The sequence below is a fragment of the Microcebus murinus genome, chromosome 9, assembly GCF_040939455.1.
Source record: "Microcebus murinus isolate Inina chromosome 9, M.murinus_Inina_mat1.0, whole genome shotgun sequence".
In the NCBI taxonomy this organism is placed as follows: domain Eukaryota; kingdom Metazoa; phylum Chordata; class Mammalia; order Primates; family Cheirogaleidae; genus Microcebus; species Microcebus murinus.
The window spans coordinates 54,501,653-54,527,401 of record NC_134112.1 but is presented as its reverse complement, the minus strand read 5'-3'; the positions used below and the strand labels follow the sequence as shown (position 1 = coordinate 54,527,401).

The 25,749-nt window shown below is 30.9% G+C and overlaps 1 protein-coding gene and 2 non-coding genes across 10 annotated transcripts in view; all 3 read right to left on the bottom strand.

Annotated features, from left to right (window-relative positions):
• Window positions 1–25,749, bottom strand: part of PCLO (piccolo presynaptic cytomatrix protein) — a 356,900-nt gene that overhangs the window by 180,999 nt on the left and 150,152 nt on the right. For all 8 annotated transcript variants that reach the window (XM_012779513.3, XM_076006473.1, XM_076006474.1 and 5 more), the window contains exon 4: window positions 4,913–5,647. In XM_012779513.3, the coding sequence (XP_012634967.2) occupies window positions 4,913–5,647 (735 nt within the window). The remainder of the gene's footprint in view (window positions 1–4,912; window positions 5,648–25,749) is intronic.
• LOC142873124 (U6 spliceosomal RNA) lies at window positions 6,201–6,307 on the bottom strand. Its single transcript, XR_012921173.1, has one exon. It is a non-coding gene; the product is annotated as a U6 spliceosomal RNA (small nuclear RNA).
• LOC142873137 (U6 spliceosomal RNA) lies at window positions 10,627–10,733 on the bottom strand. Its single transcript, XR_012921185.1, has one exon. It is a non-coding gene; the product is annotated as a U6 spliceosomal RNA (small nuclear RNA).

The following is a 25,749-nucleotide window of genomic DNA, read 5'->3' as shown; positions in this document are numbered from 1 at the left end:
ATATAAACAAACTAAAAATTTATACAATGCGTTTTGGGATTGCAGTGAGGCTTGCTAAGTGAGATGAAGGATTATAATAATGAAAAGGCAGTGTGCTAAAAAAGTCATAGGAAAAAATGATCTTGTGCAGTGGTTAACAGCATAGTTTTTATAATCAGAACTGAACTATAATCCTAGTCCTGCTGCCTTCCAACTATGTGATCTTGGGCATGGAAATTTAATTTCCCCATCTTTAAAACAATTATCATAATATTAAGCTTATCAATAGTTGTGTAGATTCAATGAGAGACAAAGGACTTCACACAGTGGTCAGAATATAGGAAGAGGTAATTAAGAGTATTATTTTGATTGTAAATACAAACTAACTTTAAAACGAATCAATATGGAAAATTCAGTGGCAGAAAAATGACTACCACTAGGGAAAAGAAGAACATACTCATGGAAGAAGCCCTAGGAAAGTAGTTTGGGGATTCAAGTGCGATTTTTTTCTGACAGGTTTGATGTGAAAAGTGCAGACTCAGTGCACACAGAAAAACTGAGGACAGATTCAAAAAGGAGAAAGCACAAGCGATGTTCAGGAATAACACAACGCCGTATTAGGCTGTTTTTTTTTTTTTTTTTTTTTTTTTTTTTTTTTTTGTCATTGTGGGGAATGCTAGGGGTTGCTTGAAAGTTGTATTGCAGCCAGATTCCAGAAGGTCTGAGAAAGCCAACTATGCCACTTAGACAGGAGTTTCCTCTGTGGGGTGCAGATACCCTGCTGGCTACACAAAATGATCCAATGGACTATAGTAAGAAAATAGTAGGATTTTTTACTGTAGTTTTAAATCCAAAATAGAAAATATATTAACTCTTATGGATATGCAATGAATAGATTGCCACCACTATTTCACTTCTATCAGTTGGTCACAGGGTCTGTGAGGAATCTTAGGAAAAAACTGGGAGTTTTACCATGAAGAGAAGTTACAATGAGGCAATCACTTCATTTGCTCATGTTTGTATTAAAGCTTATCATTCATTTAGGCAGCTTTATGGCTTATATTAACTAGTGTCAACTAAACCAGCTTTCCTATAATGGCTAAGTGGGAGGTAAAAGATTTCTTCAAAATAATCATGTATTTAAAATAAAATTAATAATGTAAAAACTATACACTAATATGGAAGCTGACACTTTTCATATCGTTATAAGCTTTTCATAATTTTTTATACCAAGGTAAAAACAATGGTCATCAAATTAAATAAGATCTGACATGAAATTAGCAAATAACGTTTGACGTTATCAGGAAAACAGAAATCTGTATCTATACCTGTTAAGCGCTAATAACAAATCATACCCTAAATACATAATGTGCTTTGGAATTAAAGCCAGATGACACCATCACAAAACTCTACAATTTGCAGCAAATAAGTTTCCCAGTACTTCACAAATTTTCACTAAATTAAATAGGAAACTTCCTATGAAATTTCTTATTTAATAGGAAAAGACAAAAAAATCATGCATATTTGAGGAAAAGACAGAAAAATCATGCATTTTTCTGCCAGGGAAAAGTGACTAAAGTAATATGTGGAAATCAAATTGTATTCCTTTGTCAGCAAATACTGTTGGAAGAAACAAAGAAATATTGTGGAAGATTTAGGGAAAAAGTATTAGCAGAAAGTAAGTAGCAAAAGGTCTGGCAACAATAGAATCAAATTATGAACATTTCTAAAATGTTAGTTCATAATATTCCGTATTTCTGTTTCAATAACAAAATAAAGAATTACTAGTGAGTCCACTGTCAGTAAAGACACAGCCTCAATAATGAGTAATTTTAAAAATAAATATATATGCTAATGAAAAAAATGGTATATTAAATATTGAGGAGTGGCTTCTTTGATTGAAATTATTTTTTTAAAGTGTAAGGTTAGAGAGATATTAGTATGTGTGAAATTTATTTACTATATTCATTATAAGTAAGCCAGAATTGGTCAGAGTGCCTCAGGATGTTACTGATATAGTACATTGTATACTAATGAGACCTTTATATTTTATGCTAAGATGGAGAATAATAACTATGAAATTATTTTAATCAAGTTTATTGATTATATTGTAGAAATTTATTTTAAAAGCTGCAGAATATGAAGATTTAATTTTTAACTAAAATAGAATAATTCTAAATTTATTCAACTTTTCGGTGGTTACGAAGTTATCAGTAATATATTACTTATTAGATATTTAAAAGAAAGTAAATACTAATTGTCAGCAATATGCTACCTACTAGATATTTAAGGAAAAATAAACAATATTTCTTTGAGAAAATTATGATGTGGAAACATTCCTTTGAAGATATATATTTGGAAATCATCATGTGATTATGCTACATAAAATGATATACACCACTTTTAAAAGTTATCATATCTATTTATTTAACAAACTTTAAAACAGAATATTTTAATCTGTTTAAAAATCTTCCGGATAAAGAACTCCAGTGAGTTTTAATACCATTTATTGAAAAAAAATATTTTGAAAGCCCCACATTTTCTGATAGCTAAAAAGAACAAATGATTGGTATTAGGGAAGATGAACGCTAATTTGTGATATTGCCATAATTTTATTTTTCATAATTGGTTTCCAACTCCATCCTTGGAAAACAGGTAGGAAGATTTGGTGAGTACCTTTGATCCACTTCTTCCATTTCTGGTATGTCCTTTTGAATTACCTTTTTTCTGCTATGGATAGTCATTAAAACTAAACAGAAAAAGATCAAAATAACTTTAACTGTGAAGCTGGATTTCATATAACTCCATCATAAAATTTTAGACCAAGATTTTAAAACATACTAAGGAATATTCGATCAGGGCCCTTCTAAAACACTATTATTAATCATCTTTTACTGTGATCAAATGTATCTACATTTAAAGAAATATAATAAGAATGGTAATTTTATTTTATTTCACTGATTTCTATCCTTTGTGAATGTTTTGTAATATAAATAATATATCAGTAAAATAATGTATAATTTAATTTATAAATAAACAAATATATACATTTGAGGTTGTACAATAAAAGAAACAGTAGTGATTTAAAAAGTGACAAAGGTGCAAAATAAAAGAAAAAATTAGTACATTAACAAAAGATTTGAAGACTTCTTTTTTAGATTATACTTAAAACACAGTAAGTAATCAGTATGAATATCTGAATGATGGAGTTAAATTAATTAAATCCTGCAAAAAACTTACCTGACAACTATATAATGGAGAGGGGAGAAACGGAAGAAACCTATTGACCAGTCATTAGGTTACTGAATAATTGGCAAAAGGTCATGAAAGCTGTAAGTAAGGCAGTTTCCTTAAGGAACAGGAGGAGTTAATGGACAGGAGTGTGATAACTTGGATGTGGAGAACAAAGAGCAGGTAAGAAGAAAATGTCAATCACTCAGATTAGTGACTGGGAGACAGAAAACAGGTGAATGATGGTGCCATTATCAGAAGTAGAAAGTCAGAAGCAGAACAGCTTCTACAGAGAAGTGGATAAGATTCAGGGGTATTGAGTTTGAATTTATAGTGAGGCTGTGAAATGGAGCTACCTCCTGGGTATTTGAAATTGTAAGTCTGACAGTCAAAAGTGGGATAGGAGGTGCATGAATGGGTTTAAAAATTGTTCATGTGGCTCCCCTAGGAGGAAAGAAAGCAGAAGTCAAAGAAAAACAAGAACAATCATCATTTGGAATTGACAAAGAAATTCTGGAGATGGTCAAAGTAGAACTTGTAAGGTGTGATCAGAAAAAAAAAAAAAAAAGAGAGAGAGAATAAAAAAGTAGAGGGTCATGAAAGCCATGGATAGTGTCACAAAGGGCTGCTAATCAGTCCCAAGCATTAGGTTCTACAAAGATCAGCCGGAAGAAGAAATAGGTGGTGGTAGTGGCTAGATCCCATCATGAGAATGGAGAATATATAGGCATCTGCTTTCTTTGACCCTGACAAAACTTATTTGTATAAAAAAGGAAGATCAGGGTTTATAGCTAGTAAGCATGTGTTAAACTTGTACACACAAAAAAATAACTAAATCAGAGTCAGAATGGACTATAGTTTCTAGTTAGAGCTTAAATACTAAGTTTTAATGCTAAGATGTCATTTAATTTCCTGTTAAATAACTGAAGTTATCTGAGAATTAAAATTATTCAATTAGATATAAGAATGATATAAGATCTCTTATAGCTCTAAAAATATCAGAATTCCTCCAAAAATGATATAATTTCTTATACAAATATTGGTTAAAATGGGTTACTCTAAAAAGTTTCTATTAAAGAGAAAAAACGAATATATATTATTACAGATTAGGCTTGGATTATAAACAGCTTTTCAACATTAAACACATTGAATGAAACTCCTAGCCAAATACATCCTATTTAAAAACATGCTAAATACCAAAACAAACTACTTTGTAAATTTTTAAAATGACTTTTGTTTTGGATTTGGTCACACTTTTTTGTTTTTGGCAATCATTTAAGACTGACTACACCTTAAAAGGGTTTCAACTGGGAAAAAAAAGTTGACTGGTGTGCAACCAAATAGCAAAATGAATAGAAACTTACCTAAGCCATATTGTTCTATGTTAAAGGAGGTATCAATTTTTACATCCATAGTAGAAAAAAACACAAACAAATAACTTAAAACTGTAGGAAACCTCTTTATCACTCTATATGATTTTGATAAGTTATATAATGGGCATAAGACACAGAAAAATAAATCCTATATCTATGCTTTATGTAAACTTAATGAAGCTGTCAAAAGGCCAAAGTTCTTTATTTTCAGCAAACAATTATTTTAAGGCCTTTACTTACGTAATTACTTTTGAGCAACTTGTGTACTTTGGTAAAAATTAGTAAATTATATACATGAGACTCTGCAAAGTTAGGAAAATATAACTTACTGTTTTTTCTTTCCCAGGTTCTCCCTGATCAGATTTTGCTATGCATACTGCCTGTGGCTGTTCTTTTATTTTTTTGGTTGTCTTATCATCTTCCTTAGGCAAACTCTGAGGTGTGCCAGGCAGCAAATCTGGCTTGATCTGTGGTTGTTTCTCTTCTTGTACTGCCTTTGGAGCCACTTTGCCTTCACCCTTTTCTTTAGCGATCTGTGCTTGAGTTTTAAGTAAGTCATGTTTCTGTTCCTCTTCTAGAGCTGATGTTTTTGCCTCTAGGGGTAACTTTTTGTCTTCAGGGGCTGGCTTTTTTTCTTCTAGAGTTGGCTTTTCTTTTACAAGAGGTGGTTTTTTTTCTTCAGAGCTTGGTTTTTTTTCTTCTGGGAGTAGATGTTTTTCTTCAGAAGCTGGCTTTTTTTCTTGAATGGCTGAAGCTTTGTCTTTCTCTGGTTTACTTTCTTCTTGTTTTTGATCTGTGGTTACCTTAGGGGGATATTTTTCAGTTGAAGGTGTTTCTTTTACTTTTTCTAGAATGACTTTTTCAGCTTCTGCTTTTACTTCTTGTTCTTCCTTTTTCACTTTTACTTGAGGAAGCATTGCTGTTTTCTGAGATTGTGGTTCTGTAGGTACAGGAATGGGGGATGCTTTGGGTGCTGATGATGCAGGTGGCATTTTGCCCATGTCTCCAAGCTGTCCTGATATTGCTCTCTGGGTTTGACAATTTAAACAAAGCCATTCTTGAATCTGCAAATAAAGCAGCAATGAACAGATTAACTATATTATAATGTATCAGTTTCTGTGTATTTACCAAAGTGAAAACTTGTCAATTCTTAGTTGCTTTTTTTTATATGGACAAGGGGGGTCACTTTTCTAAATCAATGACACAGTGATTTTTTAAAAAAAGATTACAGAAGACTATTTGAAATCTAAAAATGTGTGAAATCTCTAGAAGCTAGCAATTCACTCTCTTCATTGTAAATGAGAAAAAGAAAAAAAAGAAATAGAAAAATTGCACTAAAGATGGACCCAGGGAAATATCCATTTTGGAGGAGAAAATTCTCTGCGTTTGTTGTAAATAAAATTATTTTTTTTTCTTTTTCTTTTTTTTTTTTGGCATATTATAGGGGTACAGATTTTAAGGTTTCAATAAATGCCCATTTCCTCCCCTCCCCCCAAAAGTCTGAGTCTCCATCATGACCATCCCCCAGATGGTGCACATCTCACTCATTATGCATGTATATACCCACCCCCCTCCCCCCTCCCACCTGCCCAATACCCTATTACTGCAGTACCTATGAAAAATATGGAACGCTTCACGAATTTGCGTGTCATCCTTGCGCAGGGGCCATGCTAATCTTCTCTGTATTGTTCCAATTTTAGTATATGTGCTGCCGAAGCGAGCACAATAAAATTATTTTTAAGCCTAATGCCTTCAAAATTAGTATTGCTATCATAAATTTATTCAAACACTCTTACATTTCACAACAATGTTTTTAAACAAAAAATTAATTGAAAGTGTTCTTAGGATTTAGACTACTATTGCCTATTGCTTCATGGGCCAAACATAGTTCTACTTACCTGAGCAGAGCTTTACAAGTATAGCTAGAGTTTTCAAGAGTCACTTGTGCATAAATCTCTATCTGCTTTCATATTAAAAAAAATAATTCATTCTTAATACTAATCACATTTCCTCAGGTAATTGAGCAAGAAGCACTTAAAGGCTCAAATTATTTAGTATCTTTTCCCCAGACTGTTCTGATTTGGTAACTAAAACATTTCCTTGTATCTTTGCTATTCAGTATGTAAGCCATGGCCACCTGCACTAAATCAACTGAGGTGGTCCTTAGACATACAAATAAATGCCTTGGAACTACACCAAAACTATTTCAGCAGAATTCTGGGAGTAGCAAAAGGAGGACTTGCCTTTTTGATAAATTGTCTGATTAATGCTTTTGCAAACTAAAGACTAAAAACCACTCTCTGATAAGAACATATGATGAATGAGCACACAGGAGACAGATTATGTCAGACTAATACTATTGCAGAATTCCTCCCTGATTAAAATATATTGTACTTTTTCTTACCTATGCTAATGCCATAAATAAAGGCTATGCATGTAGTTCTAATTATTACCATTTAGGTATACACATTTTGGAAGGCACAGGGTTGGAGGGTCATACAAATAATATTGCTTTTGAAATGTTACATTATCCTCTGAGATATTCAATTTCAAATTGCTTTTCATACTGCCTCACTCTTTCTAGTTACTTAAATTATTTAGAGATAAAATCACTTATTGTTCTAGAATTCTGTCCGAGATCTAAGTTTCATTTCTTTCTTTAGTTTCCAATTTGTTTAGAAGCATTAAAATATAGCTTGGTATCTGTGACTGTTTTGCAATCTGTAGCCATTACAATTCTTACTTAATTCTTACTTTACTCTAAAAGAGTAAAGACAAAAGTCAATTCTTAAGCTTCAGTAAAATGCTGCCTATAAAACATTATGAAGTATTATGGGTTCACTTGCTTTTCTTGTGTATGATCACTCAACATCAATTCCCTTCTTAATTGCATGTCTAAGCTGCACTGAAGTGAATTCTGCCTTCTTATGACTTTATGTAAAAGTCATAGGAAAGAAACTGATTTGATTTCTTATGCCAAATACTAAAAGTTATAAACTAAAAGTTGTACTAAAAGTCCCTGAGGCAGTAACTTCCATAATACCTACAAAAAATCAATCTTAATAATCTATGCTGCAGTATTAAAAACCATTAGTTGGTTGAGCCACATCTTAAGACATTTTCATTCAGAGCCTGCCTTTTTTAAAAAACAAAACAGATGCAAAAAGCTGCATCACTATGTTGTTTTGTCAGATGGATTCTAAAAACCAAATGCAGGTGTGTATTAAGCATTCCCTTTGGCCATGCCCTAATGTAAATAAGTCAGAAAGTCTTTAGTATACCAGTAATACAGCTTTCATTCCATTGGAAATTTTCATCTATTAGAAAGTGTGACTATTTTAGTTGAGTTTTTGGGACAAATTGTTCTTACTAAGTTATCATCTCTTGCTCCTTAGAGTATATGATACCACAAAGTACATGGCTCTAGTTAAAAGGAAAATGTGTTGAGAAAATAAAGCACAGTGATTATTTCAAGGTAGTATACTCATAGTTTTCTTATCACTTGAAATTTAGGTAACAGAATAAAAGGGTTAGTCTATTTGATTTAGGATATCACATAAAATACTTCATTTTCCCAATTTAAAGTAAAGCTTACAAAACTTATAAAGCAGTGATAACCTACTAAGTAAGGTTTGTAATACAAACAAAAGACAATAGCATAAATCTGAGAAATAAAAGATATTATCCTAAGAACCTCATTGCCTATTTCAAATTAATATTTTTGCTTAAATTCCCATCCATATTCAGTTAGACCTAACATTTTCGATCATTGCTATTTTGTATTTTAATATGATGTTACTATATTCAGTCCCTTGAGTGTATGATTAATTTTCATTATAAAAAAATAGGAAAGCCAAGCCTAATTCTTTTGGTTTTACACTTCAACTAATTGTCACCAAAATTAATTTGAAAACTTATATTTCTATTATGTCAAATAATGAGAGCATAATTCATTCATGTATCTATTCTGTATATATCTATTCTGTTTATATCTGTGGAATATATATACCATTTGAAAAGTGTATATGCAAGTCTTATCCCATCAGGAAACTTACATGCAGGTAGAGGATAAAAGGATGCAGGTAAAAATAAACATGATATACAGTAAAAAATATATAAAGAGACAGAGACATTGTGTTGCAATGCAAAAGAGGGTAATTCTATTTCTAGCCAGACATATTCCAAGAGGATCTGGCCTTAAAATAGATACATTAATAAATTGTGAATGCAAAATGAATCTATTTTTCCAAAAATATTTATTGTCACTATTTAACATAATAGAAATAACAGTTACAACATTTATTTATATTTGGTACCAATCAGTCAAAATATAAAGTCAATAACATCAGGCTATGGACTTATTTTATTCACACTGAAATTTTATCATTATGTTAAAGGATAAGACATAGCTAAATCAGATAACACATGCCTTTGAAAAGGCAATAATTTAAACCACTAGATTTAATTGAATATGGATAGAAATTAAACAATTTGTTGTTTAGCTGTAAAAAAGATAATGATAGATAAGTTTGAAGAAAGAAGTTCAGATTATTTCTTAGATTTGGTAGTTATTGCCAAACAAACAAATTTAGACAGTTTGTGGATGAAATTGGGATCCAGTGAAGGTTTTTATAAAAGAGTAAGATCTGTTGTGTTAAGAGCAATCTGGCAGAATGTAGTTACCTCCCTATATTGGTACAAATGAAATCTAGAGACAGAAAGAAACAATTACAGAAAATGAAAAGTATACAACACATATAGCAGGATTCTCTGATGAATTTAGTTTAGAACACAAGGAATTTGACAAATTATAAGTTACACAAGGATTTTTTTTCAACAATTAGAAATACTGAATTGGTGGTCTCATATGTGTGTCGCTTTTCTGCAGTCCTAGAACTAAGAATATTTAATAGAATGCCAACAAATTCAGCAAGCTAAGGGAGTTATAACGCTAAAAAGGAACTGAGAAAAAAGACTCACAATAACACTCAAAATTTTATATTTCTTTAAATATGTAAATTCAAATTTTGTCTATTAAGGGGAAGTATAGGAGTACCATTGGAGGAAAAGGCAGTGGCCTGGTAAAATATAAAGTGGAAATGAGAAAAGCAAAATTGATCAGGTTTTTGACAGTGAGCAAAAAAGAAAAACAATGATTTTCCAAGAAAGTTCATTTTGGACAATATGGGTCATCATCATTATAATATCATCATTAATTATAAACAAAGTTACTCTGGAACAATTTGCTTCACAAAAAATTTCGGAAATACTCCATAACCATATAAGAAGACATAAAAATTTGTAGTCACAAATAGTTTTCATATTTTAACAAAAATAATCCCAGAGATTTTTATATTACTATATTCAAGAATTTGATTAAGTTCTATTATATTTCTAGGTCTAAAACATGTTATTAATACTCTTAGTTCCCAATAGCAACATTATGAATTAGATATTCATAATGTTTCTAGTACAGTAGCAATTTGGAAATAAACAAGATTCTTTAACTTATATAAGAACTCAATGCATAATATATCAATGCCAATATAACTTTTACTAGCTGAAAATTTAGCCAAACATAGTATTAACTATTAACTTTTCTATATCAGTTACAATTGTGATAGAAATGACAACTCATATCATGCCTTAAGGTTAAAAGGTTAAATATCAAATGAGCTATATAGTTTTATCTCTGAAATAGTTCCTTATAAAGGTAGCTAGTGAGATAGCCAGAAAAATTTATATATATATATATACATATATAAAATTTCTATTATATTACTAAGTTTACTACTACATAGAAATATACAAAATATAGATGCTTAATGAACCTTTTTAAAAACATACTAGTCATCATCATAGATGCTCTCAGACCATTTCCATTTGCATTTCTGTTATTCTAAAATACACTTTATTTTGAGTACACTATTGTCAACATCCTTGAATGGTATAACACATAATAAATTATATGTTGCATTTATAGGGTTATTAAATAAACTCAGAAACCTCCATACTGTGACATCAATCGCATCTTTTTATTTTCTTAAATATGGAACACTTTACGCATTTGCATGTCATCCTTGCGCGGGGGCCATGCTAATCTTCTCTGTATTGTTCCAATTTTAGTATATGTGCTGCCGAAGCAAACACACCAATCACATCTTTATTCACTGCTTTAACATTTATAACCAGGATATCAAAATTCATCTCCAAGTAGGGAAAATTCTGATAAACAAATAGTGCATAAATAATAATGCCACATTGATCACAACATACTTGAATATATTCAATTGCCAGCTAGTACATGTTAATAAAACACATTTATTTTAACATCAAATCATCATAGCTTGTTCAAAACAAAACAACGCTCAAAAAATCCATTAATCTTAAGAGGAAAGTAGGAAATGAAGGCAATAAAAACCCAGAAAAGGGATGCTGCTGTGCTACTCAGCATTTTTCCATCAATAAGCAATTTGCTTTATATTACATTTCAGCTGTAACTATAGCAACAATACCATTAAGGAAAATCTCAGAACTTCATGGCTGCCTATTATTTTTCTAAGTATCTTTTCTGAAGCATGATAATAAGACCTGCAGCAGGTTGAAAAGTTTGCTTTTAGACCAAAAATGGTAGGGAAGTGATGAATGCAAAAGCTATATTAAAATTCATGTTTGTATCTGAGAAATCTTGCAAATAGCATATTAAATGAATTTTAATTAAAAGATCAATTGGACTAATTAGGAAGCTCATATAGTTTCCATCAAGAGAAGTATTCAATCAGAGACGACATGAGCCTCTTCTCAAAATTTTGTAAGGAAAGCCAAACTATCAAGGGCATCTGTAATAGAACATCATTGAGTTCCCTGCCTACTATGAAGCTTTTGAGTCAACAAAAATTTTACACAGATTTTTGTTTGTCTGTTTATTTGTTTATCATCCAGAATATTATTTAAGCAGAGAAGTGCCCAAGTAATCTTCTTAGAAATCACTTATTTGACAAATCCACCAGCTGAGGAGCAATGTTACAAGCAACTTGTCACTTGTAACAATGTCACCTATAATCTTGGCAATGTGGTATTCTACTTATTGCAGATCCATGCATTCTTACAATACAGTTTGACATCCTGATAATCCTATGTTTTACTTACAAATGTATTCTCTTTGTCATCTGTTAAAGGGAGAAGGATTGAATTTACAATTGATGCACTTGTTTTCTAGACTATTACAATAAGTTGTTCAGGCTACAAAATATTAAAAATCTGTGATCATTCATGAGAATGTAGTTTACAAGTGTACACAACGATGCATTTGTGACAATTCTATTCTTACTCTGTCCTAAAAATGAATGAAATGTGTGTCAAGTATTTTTTATCATCATGCTCTTTTTGACTAGGATGTGTAGCTTCCCTCGTATTTTTGTTTCTTTTACAACCATTCACATAAGAATAACTCAGGTCCAAAACACATCATTGAAAGACTGAAGTTCTTCCTCATTTGCTTATATGTAGACATAAGATTATGTCAAAATGTATTAGAACATGAATACATATATGCAAAACTGAAAAATAACAAAAGAGTCAATGTAAATATTAATTTCCGGTAGAATTACTGAATGTGAAGGGTAGGAATCAATAATGAAACCTAACCTAATAGAATAAGGGATACTCTTAGAACTTTGTACTGGGGTTATTACTCCTAGGTCTAAATTGACCAGTGGTCATGTCCCAAATCATCTCTTCTTTTATGTGTCTGCTTATTTTCGCAAGATCTTCACACATCCATATATCCAAAAGAATTCTCTTTGTTTACATCATTTAGATACTTGTAGGTTTCTATATAATGTAAAAAACACTAATAGATATTTCCCCAAATAGCAACATGCTAACTAAAATCATGTATATTATAACCAGATATTAAAACTATGTTTAGAATATAATTTCATACTGTTGGTTGATAATTTTTCTGTCTATTTTACTTTGACTAAATCAGAATCATTTTTCTGGTTGCTTTCTCATCATAATTTAGATATATTTTCCTAAACTAAGAAAGTAACCTCTGAGTGTTTGATGTTTTTATTTATTTACTTTTATATAAATATAAGTGCAATTTTGTTACATGGAAATATTGTTTAGCAGTGAAGTCTGCTTTTAGTTTATCCATCATCCAAATAATGTACATTCTATCAATTGAGTTATTTTTTAAATCATCTATCCCTCTGTTTTTGATGTTTTAAATACTGTTACAGAAATAACACATAAATATATACATATATTAATGAAAATACTGGTGAATTATTAACACAATTTTGGCATAACTATCTGAAGAAAAGTATGGGCTTAGTGTGCTTTTATAGTCTACTCAGTCTGTTATAATAAAATACCACAAACTGGGTAGCTTATAAACAACATAAATTTATTTCTCACAGTTCTAGAGGCTGGGAAGTCTAAGAACAAGGTACTGACAGATTTAGTGTTTATTGAGGGACCACTGCTGGTTCAAAGATGGTAAGTTCTTGCTCTGTCCTCAAATGGTGGAAAAGTCAAGCAAGCTGCCTAATATCCATCACCATGGAGATTAGGATTTCAATATATAAATTTGGAGGGACATAAACTTTCAGACCATTTTATATATGTGTATATTTATCTATCTATATGTATATATAATTATATGAATATATTTGAATAGTCTGAATATATACACACAAATATTTATTTCCATAGATGAAGAACTAGATGGTATTTATTTCCTCTGTAATATTTTTCTATGTGTCTGTCTACCTTTCTTCCTATCTGGATAGAGGACAGTATGAGAGAGAGAGTGAGCTCACCAAAACTATTCTTCAACTAAGTAATCTAGCTGGTTTGAGTTCAATCAGAGGCATTAGGATAACTGATAATCTCCCAGTGTGTATCCAAGGATACAACCGATTTCTCACTGGTAATCAATGATGCACTAGTGATTACCAATTATGCGTAATCATATAGACATTGCATTGATTTTAGCTAACTTCACTCTATCAAAATGTAAGACTTAGAAGAAAGGTTTATCTGTGAATTCATGGCATTTTTTTGCAACTAATTGTTGTAAAATCCAGCATACATGGTTTTATTAGGTAGGTAGTTTTTTATGTGTTATAAATCCAGTGTAAAAAATAACCAACAGTTTCTAAAATATATCATTTATGTTATATATGTGTCAAATTCATTTTTTATATAATTATTCCTCATCCCTCTGCTCCTATAGAAGTGTATTTTGTTATATCACTCTTATAAGAGCTGTATATTGATTTTGCATATGTGAATAATTACATCCAAGATAAAAAAAAAAAAGAAAACCTCTGAAGTCTAACTTAGTCACTACTCATCACTATAAGCAATGAGTTATTGAATTTTAAAGCAAGATTTATTTTAAAGATTCTAATACATTTCACCACAGGAGAATTTTATGTTTGTTAAGATTTAAAAGCCATATGCATTTGGAAGATAGATCATTTAAAACATATTGCCACTGAAAAAAATTTGTAGAACATTTTACAGGATAAATAATAATCAATATTCACTTTTAAATTTGAGAATCATTGTGGATATAATATTCAAAGACAGAATAATCTCACAGACTAGGGAACCTGAAATGCCTAAAAGAGTAGGTTACACTAGACTGGCTGGATAATGGAGAATGGATACAGGTGGTTGGAGAGACTGGTTAGGTGTTAAGCCATCCTGTAAAATAGTAGAACACAGTGCAGTACTGGAAGTTCTTGTTGCAGGGAAGAATCAGTATGTTGATTTTGCAATAGGTAAATGTGCCTAGGTTGAACTATGTTTCCCAGAATTGCCTTTCCTAAATGCTTCCCATTACAATGTGATACAAGAGATATTTTGTGTGAGATTTGGCATGTAAAAGTGAAGCAGCAGCCATATGGCTTTTTGCATGCTAAGAAAATCTGGACAGGGTCACTAGATGTTGTTATAGGTTATGCATGTTTTCACTTAGTGCTTGGCTTGGGACAAGGGTCAGGAATGCAGCTGATCTATTTTCCTCTGGATTCTCCTTCAGTTCTTTCATCAACTTTTAGGTTAGAAGCAATGAGAATGGACAAGTGTTCTGACCCATCCTCAAGGGTTCCAGCTTGTCTTTACTCTCCCCTACTTTAAATTCCTCTTCCCTTGCTCTGCCTGCTTTTCAGAATTCAAGCTTCAGTAGTCTTTCAACAATCACTTAACCTTCTCTCACAATTGTGTAAGGTCAAATCCCTATAGAGAATTTTGAATATACATTCTATATTTCCGAATGGAAGGAAAACTTTACAATGAACACCCATGAAGCACTGATTCAATTAAAGAAAGGGAATATTATCATTACATTTGAGGCATCTTTCAAACTCACTAAGTTATATCCTGCTGAGAGTTGACTACTACCCTAAATTTTGTGTCTATCATTATGACATTTTGGGGCATATATTTAACCTATGTGCTTGGATACCTAAATAATATATTATTTGCTATTGAATATTTGGAAAGATGCTCTCTAAATTTCATTACTCTTCTGATTCTCTATGATTTTGGAGTCAGAATTATACAGTGTTATTTTATATATATATTAATATCTTTTAAAATCACAGCATTTCTTCAATCCAAGTTATAGTGCCATTAGCAAGTATTACTAATAATGATAGATAAATATAACTATATAAGACCATAGCTAGATGTAGGCAGTATGAGAAATAAGAGTTCATGACTCGCCAACTCACTTAACTTCATTTTTTTTAAATATTAGAGAAACCCCAAAATCTGTGCCAAAATCAGGTTGTGAGGCGCCAATGTATACTTCCTTCATCAAACTTTTTAAAATTACAAATATAGTGAAGATCCTATAATCTGAGTGATCACAGATTATTCAATTAATATGAGGCTAATTATTAAAGAATAAGAATATTAAATATTCAAAAAGTAAAGATTATAAATCTTTGAATATTATATTTTTAGACAGCATTTTGTTTTACTTGACATCTAACAGCTAATCAGTATTGAGAAATCTTTGTGAGACTTTGAAATTGTAGAATTCAATTCATTCATAAGATAATTATCACATATTTCCTATGATATTCATATTGTTCTCAGTGCTACATATATGATCTTTGCTCTTGAAAGAACCAAAGTGATTATATAGGAACCAACAAAAATATAACAAAAATAGATTTATATATATCATAGGCAGGAATATATAACATAAATATATATTCACATTTAAATCTTCATTTAATCAGTTGATAAAATTAAGAATGATAAAATCAGGATTAGGAATGTACCAACTAAATTGGCCAAAGTCACCAGGGAAACCTTAATAAAGTGTAATTTATTATGGGCAGTGAGAGACCACTTGAAATTGGAAAACAGAGAACAATGGATTCCAGAGACAAGAAACATATCTCTCCCCTCCCACATACATACAAAATGAGTATCTTTCTTGGTCTAGGATAATAGAAACAAGTAGAAAACTAGGTGGAGAATGAAAACAATATATGATTCATATGTGGAAGATAATGATCTGTTATAGAGTTTAGGCTGAAATTTACAGGGATAAAAAAGTTCAAGTTTAAGTAAATATTTAAGAAGGACTTAGCTCCTCAGTTAAAGTATGACTGTTGGCATCTGCTTCAAAGCTAGTCATTTATTCAAGTGATTCCTTTTCCTATAGCCATGTTTAGAATTTAGAATCTTAAGTCTCATATATTGAACCTAAATTGGTTTGTTTCTTTAAACAATACATACATTTTATATATATATAACAATTTGTATATAATATATATATTTATTTTTAAAGAAATACTACCTGTTTATAGTCAGTTTGAAAAATTTGAAATTGTCATTGAAAATTACATTGAATTTTCTGATGCCATTAAATATTTCTGAGAACATGATTTTTATTGATGCAATAAAATTTTTTGCAATGCATTGCAATTTTTGCAATGAAGAAAAAGGAACCAATTATGTGTATATATTTTATTTAATGATTCCCCAATTAGAAGAATATTGTTTGTACAGTAATACAGATATAAGTCAAAATGGAAATTCAGAGAAACACTAAGGGGTTTAAAGTAGTTTATTTAATTCAATAAAAAATATTAATCATTTGCTTTGCTATCTGCTACCCAACAGTATGCCTATAATATGTACTATACATTCTAAACATTCAGAGTTCAATCTTTTGTTCAACATAGTTGCAGGAATTGTACTGCTACCAGCAAACAGGTAGATGTGGCCCATGTAAGGGAGAAGACTCATTAATCTTTGAAGGAATCTGGGGAAGTAAAGATATTTCAAGCACATTTACCTTTCATGTGTGGTTTGTCTCTGGTCTTAGAGCCAGTAAGGATGGGAATTGATGAGGATTGAGATAAGGAGACTGGATGTTATAGAAAATCAAATTGGCAAAGATATTATATATTAGGCAGCAAATACATTACCATTATCTTGTTCATTTTTGTAATGAAGAAACAGAAACTACACTCTAGTAGTTCTACATTGTAGTTTAATAGATACATAATAACAGTAAGTGAATACCAGCTTACAAAAACCTGATTTTGAATAAAGGGATAAGTTCAATTAATTTCTTTAACTGCTAAAGAACAAGAGATATTTACTGATGGATACTATAAGCAGGCCCCATGCCTACTTCCTCACAACTGCCCCTGATTAGGACCACTGGGACTAACCATAGTGGGACTAACCATGGTAAATAGACCAGTCTGTTTACCTTAGCCACCTCAAGGAGCCCAAGACATCCCAATCAACTCTTGTTACCTAGACTCTCACTTACCCCAAGTCCTCACATCTGCAAAGTGTTTTCTAGAAAGTGAGGATGTGAGACCTGGAATGAGTCAGGAAGAGGAAGAGCAAAGTGAGAAAAATGGAGAGTATTGCCATAAACATGTGGCATGCTTGGTTGTCACACCTGCACATATTACTGTCAGGACCATTGTACGAGTGGTATTACCAGGAACACCTGGTGCTCTGAAGCTCCTGGAATTTATGAGAATTGCTACATGGTGATAGTCAGTTGGAGCCAGACTGTCTGAGATGCTCAGCTAAGTCAGATAAAGATTTTTGAGTCAGTAAGTGGTATGACTGAATCTATCATCTTGGAAAGGATATGATAAAGAAATGTACCCTAAAAAGTCAACACAGCTTTCTGAGCCTTTGCGTGTGGTTGGCTGAAAAATAGAATTATAAAATAGAACTCCCATTTTTAACACATAGTTGGTTTCTATCTAACATGTAACTTCCTCCCTAGGCCACTTGCATTTAAAGAGGACAAGTTTACCCTAAAGGACTGAGGAAGCACTGCAGAGGTCACAAGCTTATATAGATGACTAGAGCAGGAGCAGAAGAAACTGAATGAAGGAATTGATGTTGACAAGAAAAAAAATCATATTAATTTCCAAGGAATGGTGTGATTTAAAAATAGAAGAGAAACAGGTTCTGAGGGGGAAGACAGGCTGGAATATGTTCAGCTTCAGGACCCTATAAATATGCTTATCTCATCTAATCCTTACAACAATCCTAGGAAAGAGTTTCTATAATTATGTTCATGATATAGATGAAGGAACTGAAGTATAGAAACTAAAATTTAATATCCTGGTCAATTCCAAAGCTAGTAAGTGGCAAATCTCAGAGATGAATCCATAGCTGAAGATTCAAATCTTAGAGAATACAGAGGGTACTTAAGCCAGCGTGAGGAGAGGTAGGATTTCTCAGAGATGATGTATAGAAGAAGAGAACAAAGGTCAGATTCTTGAAGACTAGCTCAATTTAACAAGAAACCAGCAAAACATACTAAATTGGATCATTCAAAAAAAAATAGGAAGAAAGTCAGTACTTTTTAGTGAAGAAAGATGAGAATTTCAAGGGACTGATAGGTAGCATTGCCAAATATGGCAGTGAGATTAAGTGACATATACCTTAAAGAGACATATCTCTTTCTACAATGGTATGGAGTACTCTGCTTATACATTTCTTTCTCTATCTTTTATTTTGTTTCTCTTTGCTATACTTGTTTTGGTTTTTCTTAATTAACCTGCATAATGGGCTATAAAATTATTTCACTTGTGATTAAATATATACCTACACCTAAATGAGTTACAATATATTACAGTGCTTCACATTTATGTAATGAGCAGAAGTGTCTAAACACATCAATAAAAAGAAACCATAGAATTAAATTCAAGTTCCATGTTAGAATATTGCTTTGGACATTAGATAGATTTTGAAATAAAAATTTATTTGTGGGTATCACTTTTTTCCTTACAGAATATAAAAAAATTAGACTTTATATAGATTAGTTACTGTAGAATGAGGCTCAATACTTTTTCCTATCTTCTTTTCCTGTTTTTAAAATGGAAAAATTGGTTAAGATGTAAATAAGCAATGAGAATGTTCTGCATGCTTTGTATATCAATATATACATAGAAACTACTGCAGGTATCTTTATTCCTGGAGAAACTACTGAAAGATCACACTGTATAATTCATTCAATTAATTTATCATTCTGCATATTTTCACCAGACACTATATTGGGTTATGTTAATACAGAGATTAAAGACACAGTTGCTTATCACAACCTCCCTAGGATCTAACAGGAAAAGAGAAAATATAAATAGTTTCATTATCCTTATAATAAAATTAGCAGAAAATTCTCTGGAAGGTCAACGAAGATGTAGTTTACATAGAATGAAGGACAATGAGAGCCAGGGAAGGCTTTGCAGAGGAAGTGACAACTGAGTTGATCCATGAAGAACTAGTTAGTGTTAGCCAAAGTGGAGCATGCTAAGATGAGCGAAAGTTTGGCAGGACATTTATTACAACTAAAAGGAAAATGTGTAGTAGTGGGAGTTCGCTTTACCTAATCTCCTAGAATATTCCCTTTACTTTGTGGACCAAGCTAAAAGAAGTATTAAACCTTTAGATATGAAAGCTTTACTGATTTTTAAGAAGAAAGCAAAAATATAAATTTGATATTTAGCTTTAAATTATATCAAATAATTGTTAGACTGGCTTTTAGCATTTAAACACATATTTATAAAAGTAATACTATCCAATACATGAATGAAACAGAAAATATTTTGGCCATATTTTAATGTGATATTATACTAATGATATTCTGATACAATGTATATAATTCAGAATATTTATTGGGTACACTGTTACAATGTTGGAATCCACAATGAATCTGTATGCCCCTATACTGCCACTTACAGTGACTATATATGAGGTGATAAATAAGAAATTTTAATGAAATAAAAATTTCTTTATTCACATTGAATACAAGGAATTGCCTGACTTTTAAAAGAACATATTATTAACCATATCATTTTATTTGTATTTTATGTTGTTAAGCTTTAAGTCAATCCTAAAACTACTCGTTTTTTTTTACTTTATCCTAAATTTATAATTAGTACTCTATCTGGTTTTTAAAACTTTCTTTCTATGACAATTACCAAACGTGTAGGGTTTTTGATATTTCTGTATATTCTCTCTGGATTTATAATCAAATATATTTCACATAAGCAATTCTATCTCATATTTAGTTTATTAAAATACTTTACATTCTATTTGATCATATTTGATTTTCTTAAGAAGTAGAAATTTGGGAAAAGAAATGTTATATATGTTAACATTTGATAAATAATAGACAAGATAGTCTTAGTATAAATATTACAGATCTAGCTAAAAACTATATTTTAATCCAATCAGCCAAAATTGTAAGTGTGTGTATACATATATATGTATAATTATTTAAAACACTAAAGTTCATGAAATGTATCATCTTATTGGCAGGTATGAATGAAGTCTTGGACAAAACAGCAAAATGAAGGAAACAGTATTGGTAAGGACACAATCAATGCTATTTTAAAAAATCATTTTTCCATATGTATTTGTGAATTATATGGTTTTTTTAGTTTCTGCAGAAAAGTCAAGGTAATCTCATTGCATCAGTTCTAAGAACAAGTGAAGATGTTTTCATTCTAGACCGAATAGACTACCCAAAAACATGAATATTTTTTTGGCAGCTAATAGAAAAATAAATTAGAATCAGAAAAACTGACACCTTGAGAATAAGCTATATTCAGCTTCATTTGGCATTCTGTTGAGACTTACGTGTACTTAAAAAATTTTTTTCTTAATAATCTCCCATTTACAATCATGATATATAATTATGCCTATAATAAATACATAAAATTAATTTTTGTGAAGAAATTATTCTCAGTACTAACATATCAGGCCATTTCAAAGATTGACTTTCTAAATGTGAAAATTTTCTTTTTCTTTCTAAGAGTTACTTAATTTTATGGTGCTTTTTCTCAAATACTAAGATTCCAAGGAACATATTTATTTTAACCACGTGATCATTATTACATATTAAAAATTATTACCTTGAACTATTACAAAATAGGGTTTAATTTTCTTATGGTAATGTCCGAACTCTCCATTCACCTGAGTTTATTTCAAATGTGGTGTGTGTGTTTGTATATGTGTTTTGTGGAAAGCAGAAGATGTTTTTAAAAAGAAAAAAAAAATAAATTAAAGCCTTGTGGCCAAGGGCCTCAGTATAGAGATCTTAAGCATACCTCCAAAGACACTGTCATTACTGTAATCAACTTGAGGAACAAAAGTGCATCACTCATCATGTGACAAGGCTCTATCCTAGGAACTTAAATCTCCTTGTTTTGTTCATTTGTTCTTCACAGCTTGCTGCCAAAGCTTTTGCTCACCTCACTACATTTAACCCTATTTTTCTCTTAATTTGGGCATAATATAACACATTGCTTCCTCCATCCCTGGGATAAAATGTCTTTTATTAAGGTCTGTGCCTGTTTCTTGCTATTTCTGAAACTGCTGAAAACTTAATTATTAAAATGGGCATTTTAAATGATACTTTAAATGATAACATTGATTATATTTTGATTGAAAACTATCATGAGTAGCCAATGTGTATTGAATTAGAAATATTCCTATAGTGCTGTATAAAATCAAGCATAAAACTGAAAATAGTCTCTATTGATAAAATGGAAAGAACATTACAGTTATTATTTTATCTCCACTCATTCCTGGATTTATTCCTAAAAAAACTGACTGAAACTATTTAGTCAAACTAATGTTGGTATGAGACTAGAAATAGATCCTGAGAGAGAGCACTCACTGACCCAATACATAACCTGTTTCCTAAAGTGTCCTCAATAAAGGCTAATATAGTGCCAAAGTTCAATGCATGAAAGGCAATTATAACGGCATGGACGTGGGGCAGACAAGAAAATATATATAGACTCTCTGATGTTCTGTTTCAGTCCTGGAGTACATTGAAGAGGATCAAAAAAATGAATGAACTGAACACCCTTCAAGCACATTTCCATGGTATTTATTTTGGCCAAGCTTTAGAAAAATTTGACCTGAGGCTGATTCAGGCTTACACTGTGACAAGCACCTGGAGTGCAGTTATTCCATGCAGCCAATTAATTGAGGAGCCATATGTTTTAATATTTAGCCAAACTGGGGTTAGAGCTGATATTTTGATATCATCTTGTGAATGTTAATTAGCTGAATAAGGGCATATGCTGAACAGACAAGGCTGTGTCTTTTTCTACTTGCTTTCTGTGGTGTCTATCACAAATTCATAAAGAATTTTAAGTAAATAATAGATCAACATTTTCAATGCATGAGACAATAAACCAACATGAATCCAAAACTGCACATTTCATTAAGTAGTAAAAAATATTAAATCAAACAGAAAAAAAACTAAAACACCCTTCATTTTAAGAATGTGTAGGGGAAGGAAGTTAAGGCGTTTTTATCTATTAAAAATACCTCATAGTATGTCCAGAATGTTTCATCAAAAATCATTCTGCATTTCAAACAGGTGCTTAAAAATGAGAGATAATAATTTTGTTTTCTATCTCTTCTTAGGTATAGTTATTATGTTTTTTTATGTCTGAATGAAATCTATTAAGGTTAGAAAAGAATATTCATTTTAATGTTAACTTTGAAAAAGAAAAGGTATCAAAGAAATGCTCAGTTAAATGTCTTCTTATGTCTCATATACCTTATGATTGCCAATGCATTATAATTTAGGATAAGTCATTTGATGAGATTAAATGTTTATTATAATAACTTAATAAAGTTATGAATGAGGTTATAACTACATTCAAGAAGGATGAAAGAGAAAAAACATAAGAACACTACAACAATTTTGAAAGAATCCCTAGAATCAGAAAACAGATTATAGGTTGCCTTTGTTTTTAAATCTGTCATTAAATTTCATCATAACTTACTAAGATCATTATATAAATCTCTTTGCAGATGGCTTCATTCATATATGATTTGTAACAGCTTTCTTTTCAAATATGTCTTAAAATATGCACCAAAGTAAATTAGAAACATGCTCTGTTATAATGAACAAGATAGGATATTTTTTATAAATCCAAATATGCTTGGTCTAAAAAAGCAAACCAATTTATTCTACTTAAAAACTGAACTATATTTGAGTGAAGAGGGCTTCACTGACACACAGGGGAGGGATTCTCTTAACTCGTTCATATGTCAGTTATTGATTTAAGATCATTCTATCTTTTAATTCACCTTTCACTCTTTATCCTTGCTATTAAAAAGCAGATCTAATCCCAACATTGTGCATTTATGAAAATGTACAAGATACTGACAAAAGCCATTCAAATGAGTTAAATATTAATATTTTTAAATGAAATTTTAAGTATATTTAATTGAAAGTTCAGTTTCTTTATGTGTAAAATGGATGAGTTGATGAAGGACTAATTATGATTTTCAAATTCAAAATAAATAATTTTCCATAAAGACATAATTTAAAGAATGATATAGGATATTACATCAAATTATTACAATATAATTTTTGATTACCTGGGAATTTTATTAGATCTAGAAATAAGTCTGCTATAATGTTTCATAGAGGCAAGTGAAAATTTGCCAAGGGCAGAGCAAAACTTCAGTAGTAAAATTGTTGTTCTTATAAGCTCTATTCAACATATATACCTTGCATACCAAAACAGGAATACATAAAAAAAAGAAAAGGATATTCCATTTTATTTAGATTAAATATATTTTATACCTAATGACTCATTGTAGGTAGTAGAAATATTAAATGCATGTAATTTGTGGCCCAGTTTAAACTGTCAATCAGCTTCAACAGATGAAAATCTGAGGATACATCAACATTTTTAACTGAATTTTATAAATAGCACTATGGCAAAGTAGTTACTATTCTGGGACAGGTAAGACATAAAGTAAATCTTCATTTTTTAGATACTAGTTATTTGACTTTTAGGAAAAATAGTGAACCTCACTTTCTGAAAGAGAAATAACAGTACCTATCACATGAGTCCTTGCGGGTCTGAATGAGGAAATACATATATAGCGTTTATCAAAAGAACTGTCAATAATATGCCAGAAATCAAGGGGATAATAATGTGTGCAGGCAGGAAAAAAAGTAAAGAATACATGTCAAGTATAAGTATCTGAGCAGGTGATAATTACGCTTACTAAACAGAACTCTGGTTAATCTGCTAATACTTTGGCATTAGGCAGTGGCCTCCTAAAGTACAATTTTAAATAGTGTATAATTTTTTAGCCAAACTTGTACAGATAAAAGTTTATCTAAAGGCTTAATAACATATCACAATTGTATAGAAAAATTCCTAATTCAAAGATTTTCAGGAATATATTCTCTATCTAGTAAATTTAAATCTATCAATTCCAACCAATCAATATAGAAGTTTTATATGTTTAAAGATGAAATTAAAAATGGAAAATATTAATCAGCTTATTCCTTCCCATGTCAGTAATTCTTCTCTATTCACACATAGCTGTTCTTAGAAGCTACAGAGTGGGAGTTTAAAGGTGAAAAATAAAGTAAGCAGAGGATGAAATCATTAATATGTTATGTGCTAATGTTAGCTAACACTATTAACAGATTATAAAACATGGAGATGGCATATTATCAATGATCTAAAATTAAATTTATTAAACAATTTTAACTAAATAAAATGAATGCATTTATATATACCATTTAAATGCCTTTTCTTTGCTATTAAATAATTTATACAACATTTAGGTTATCCTAGTCTCTTACTTTACTCCTTTGTCTTGTTTATCAGTGGTTTGAAGGTTGTTTTTAACTATTACCAATTCTGGTAGAAGACATAAGAAAAGATGTAGGCCGGGCTTGGTGGCTCATACCTGTAATCCTAGCACTCTGGGAGGCTGAGGCGGGTGGATCCTTTGAGCTCAGAAGTTCGAGACCAGCCTGAGCAAGAGCGAGACCCCATCTCTACCAAAAATTGAAAGAAATTAGCTGGACAGCTAAAAGTATATATAGAAAAAATTAGCTGGGCATGGTGGTGCATGCCTGTAGTCCCAGCTACTGGGGAAGCTGAGGCAGTAGGATTGTTTGAGCCCAGGAGTTTGAGGTTGCTGTGAGCAAGGCTGATACCACGGCACTCTAGCCTAGGCAACAGAACAAGACTGACTTCAAAATATATATATATATTTTTTTTTTAATTAAAAAAAAGATGTAAATGCCAGTTGATATTTTAAAGGCAGTTAATAATAATTATTGAAACCTTAGAAAATGGAAGATGAAAAAACAATCAGACATAAAATAGTCATTTGTTACATCTTATTACAATCTATTTTATATGCATTTTAATATAGTTGACATCATATAACACTCATTTATTTTATCAATCAATCATCTATGCAGAAAGAATTATATATTCATTTAGAACATATATACTTATTCCTGCTATTCTACTTAACCTTATAACATGAGTAAATTTAATATTATTTATTAATATCATTGCTTATATCACTGAAAATAGCAATATCATATTTGTGTAAACATAACAAAAATTACTTAACCATTCTTCAATTATTACATACTTAAGATATTTCCAGTTTTCAGTAACAAAGCTCTTAAATTATGTCTCTAGAGCCATCACAAATCTACTTGCAACACTAAGTTGACTGAGTCATAGTTTTCTTTTTAGAGCATTTACTTCTCAAGGAGCAGAATTTCTAGATTACATATAGATCCTTCTAAATGGAAAAAAATAAAAAAGGGATTACTGCTAGCTTCTATCTG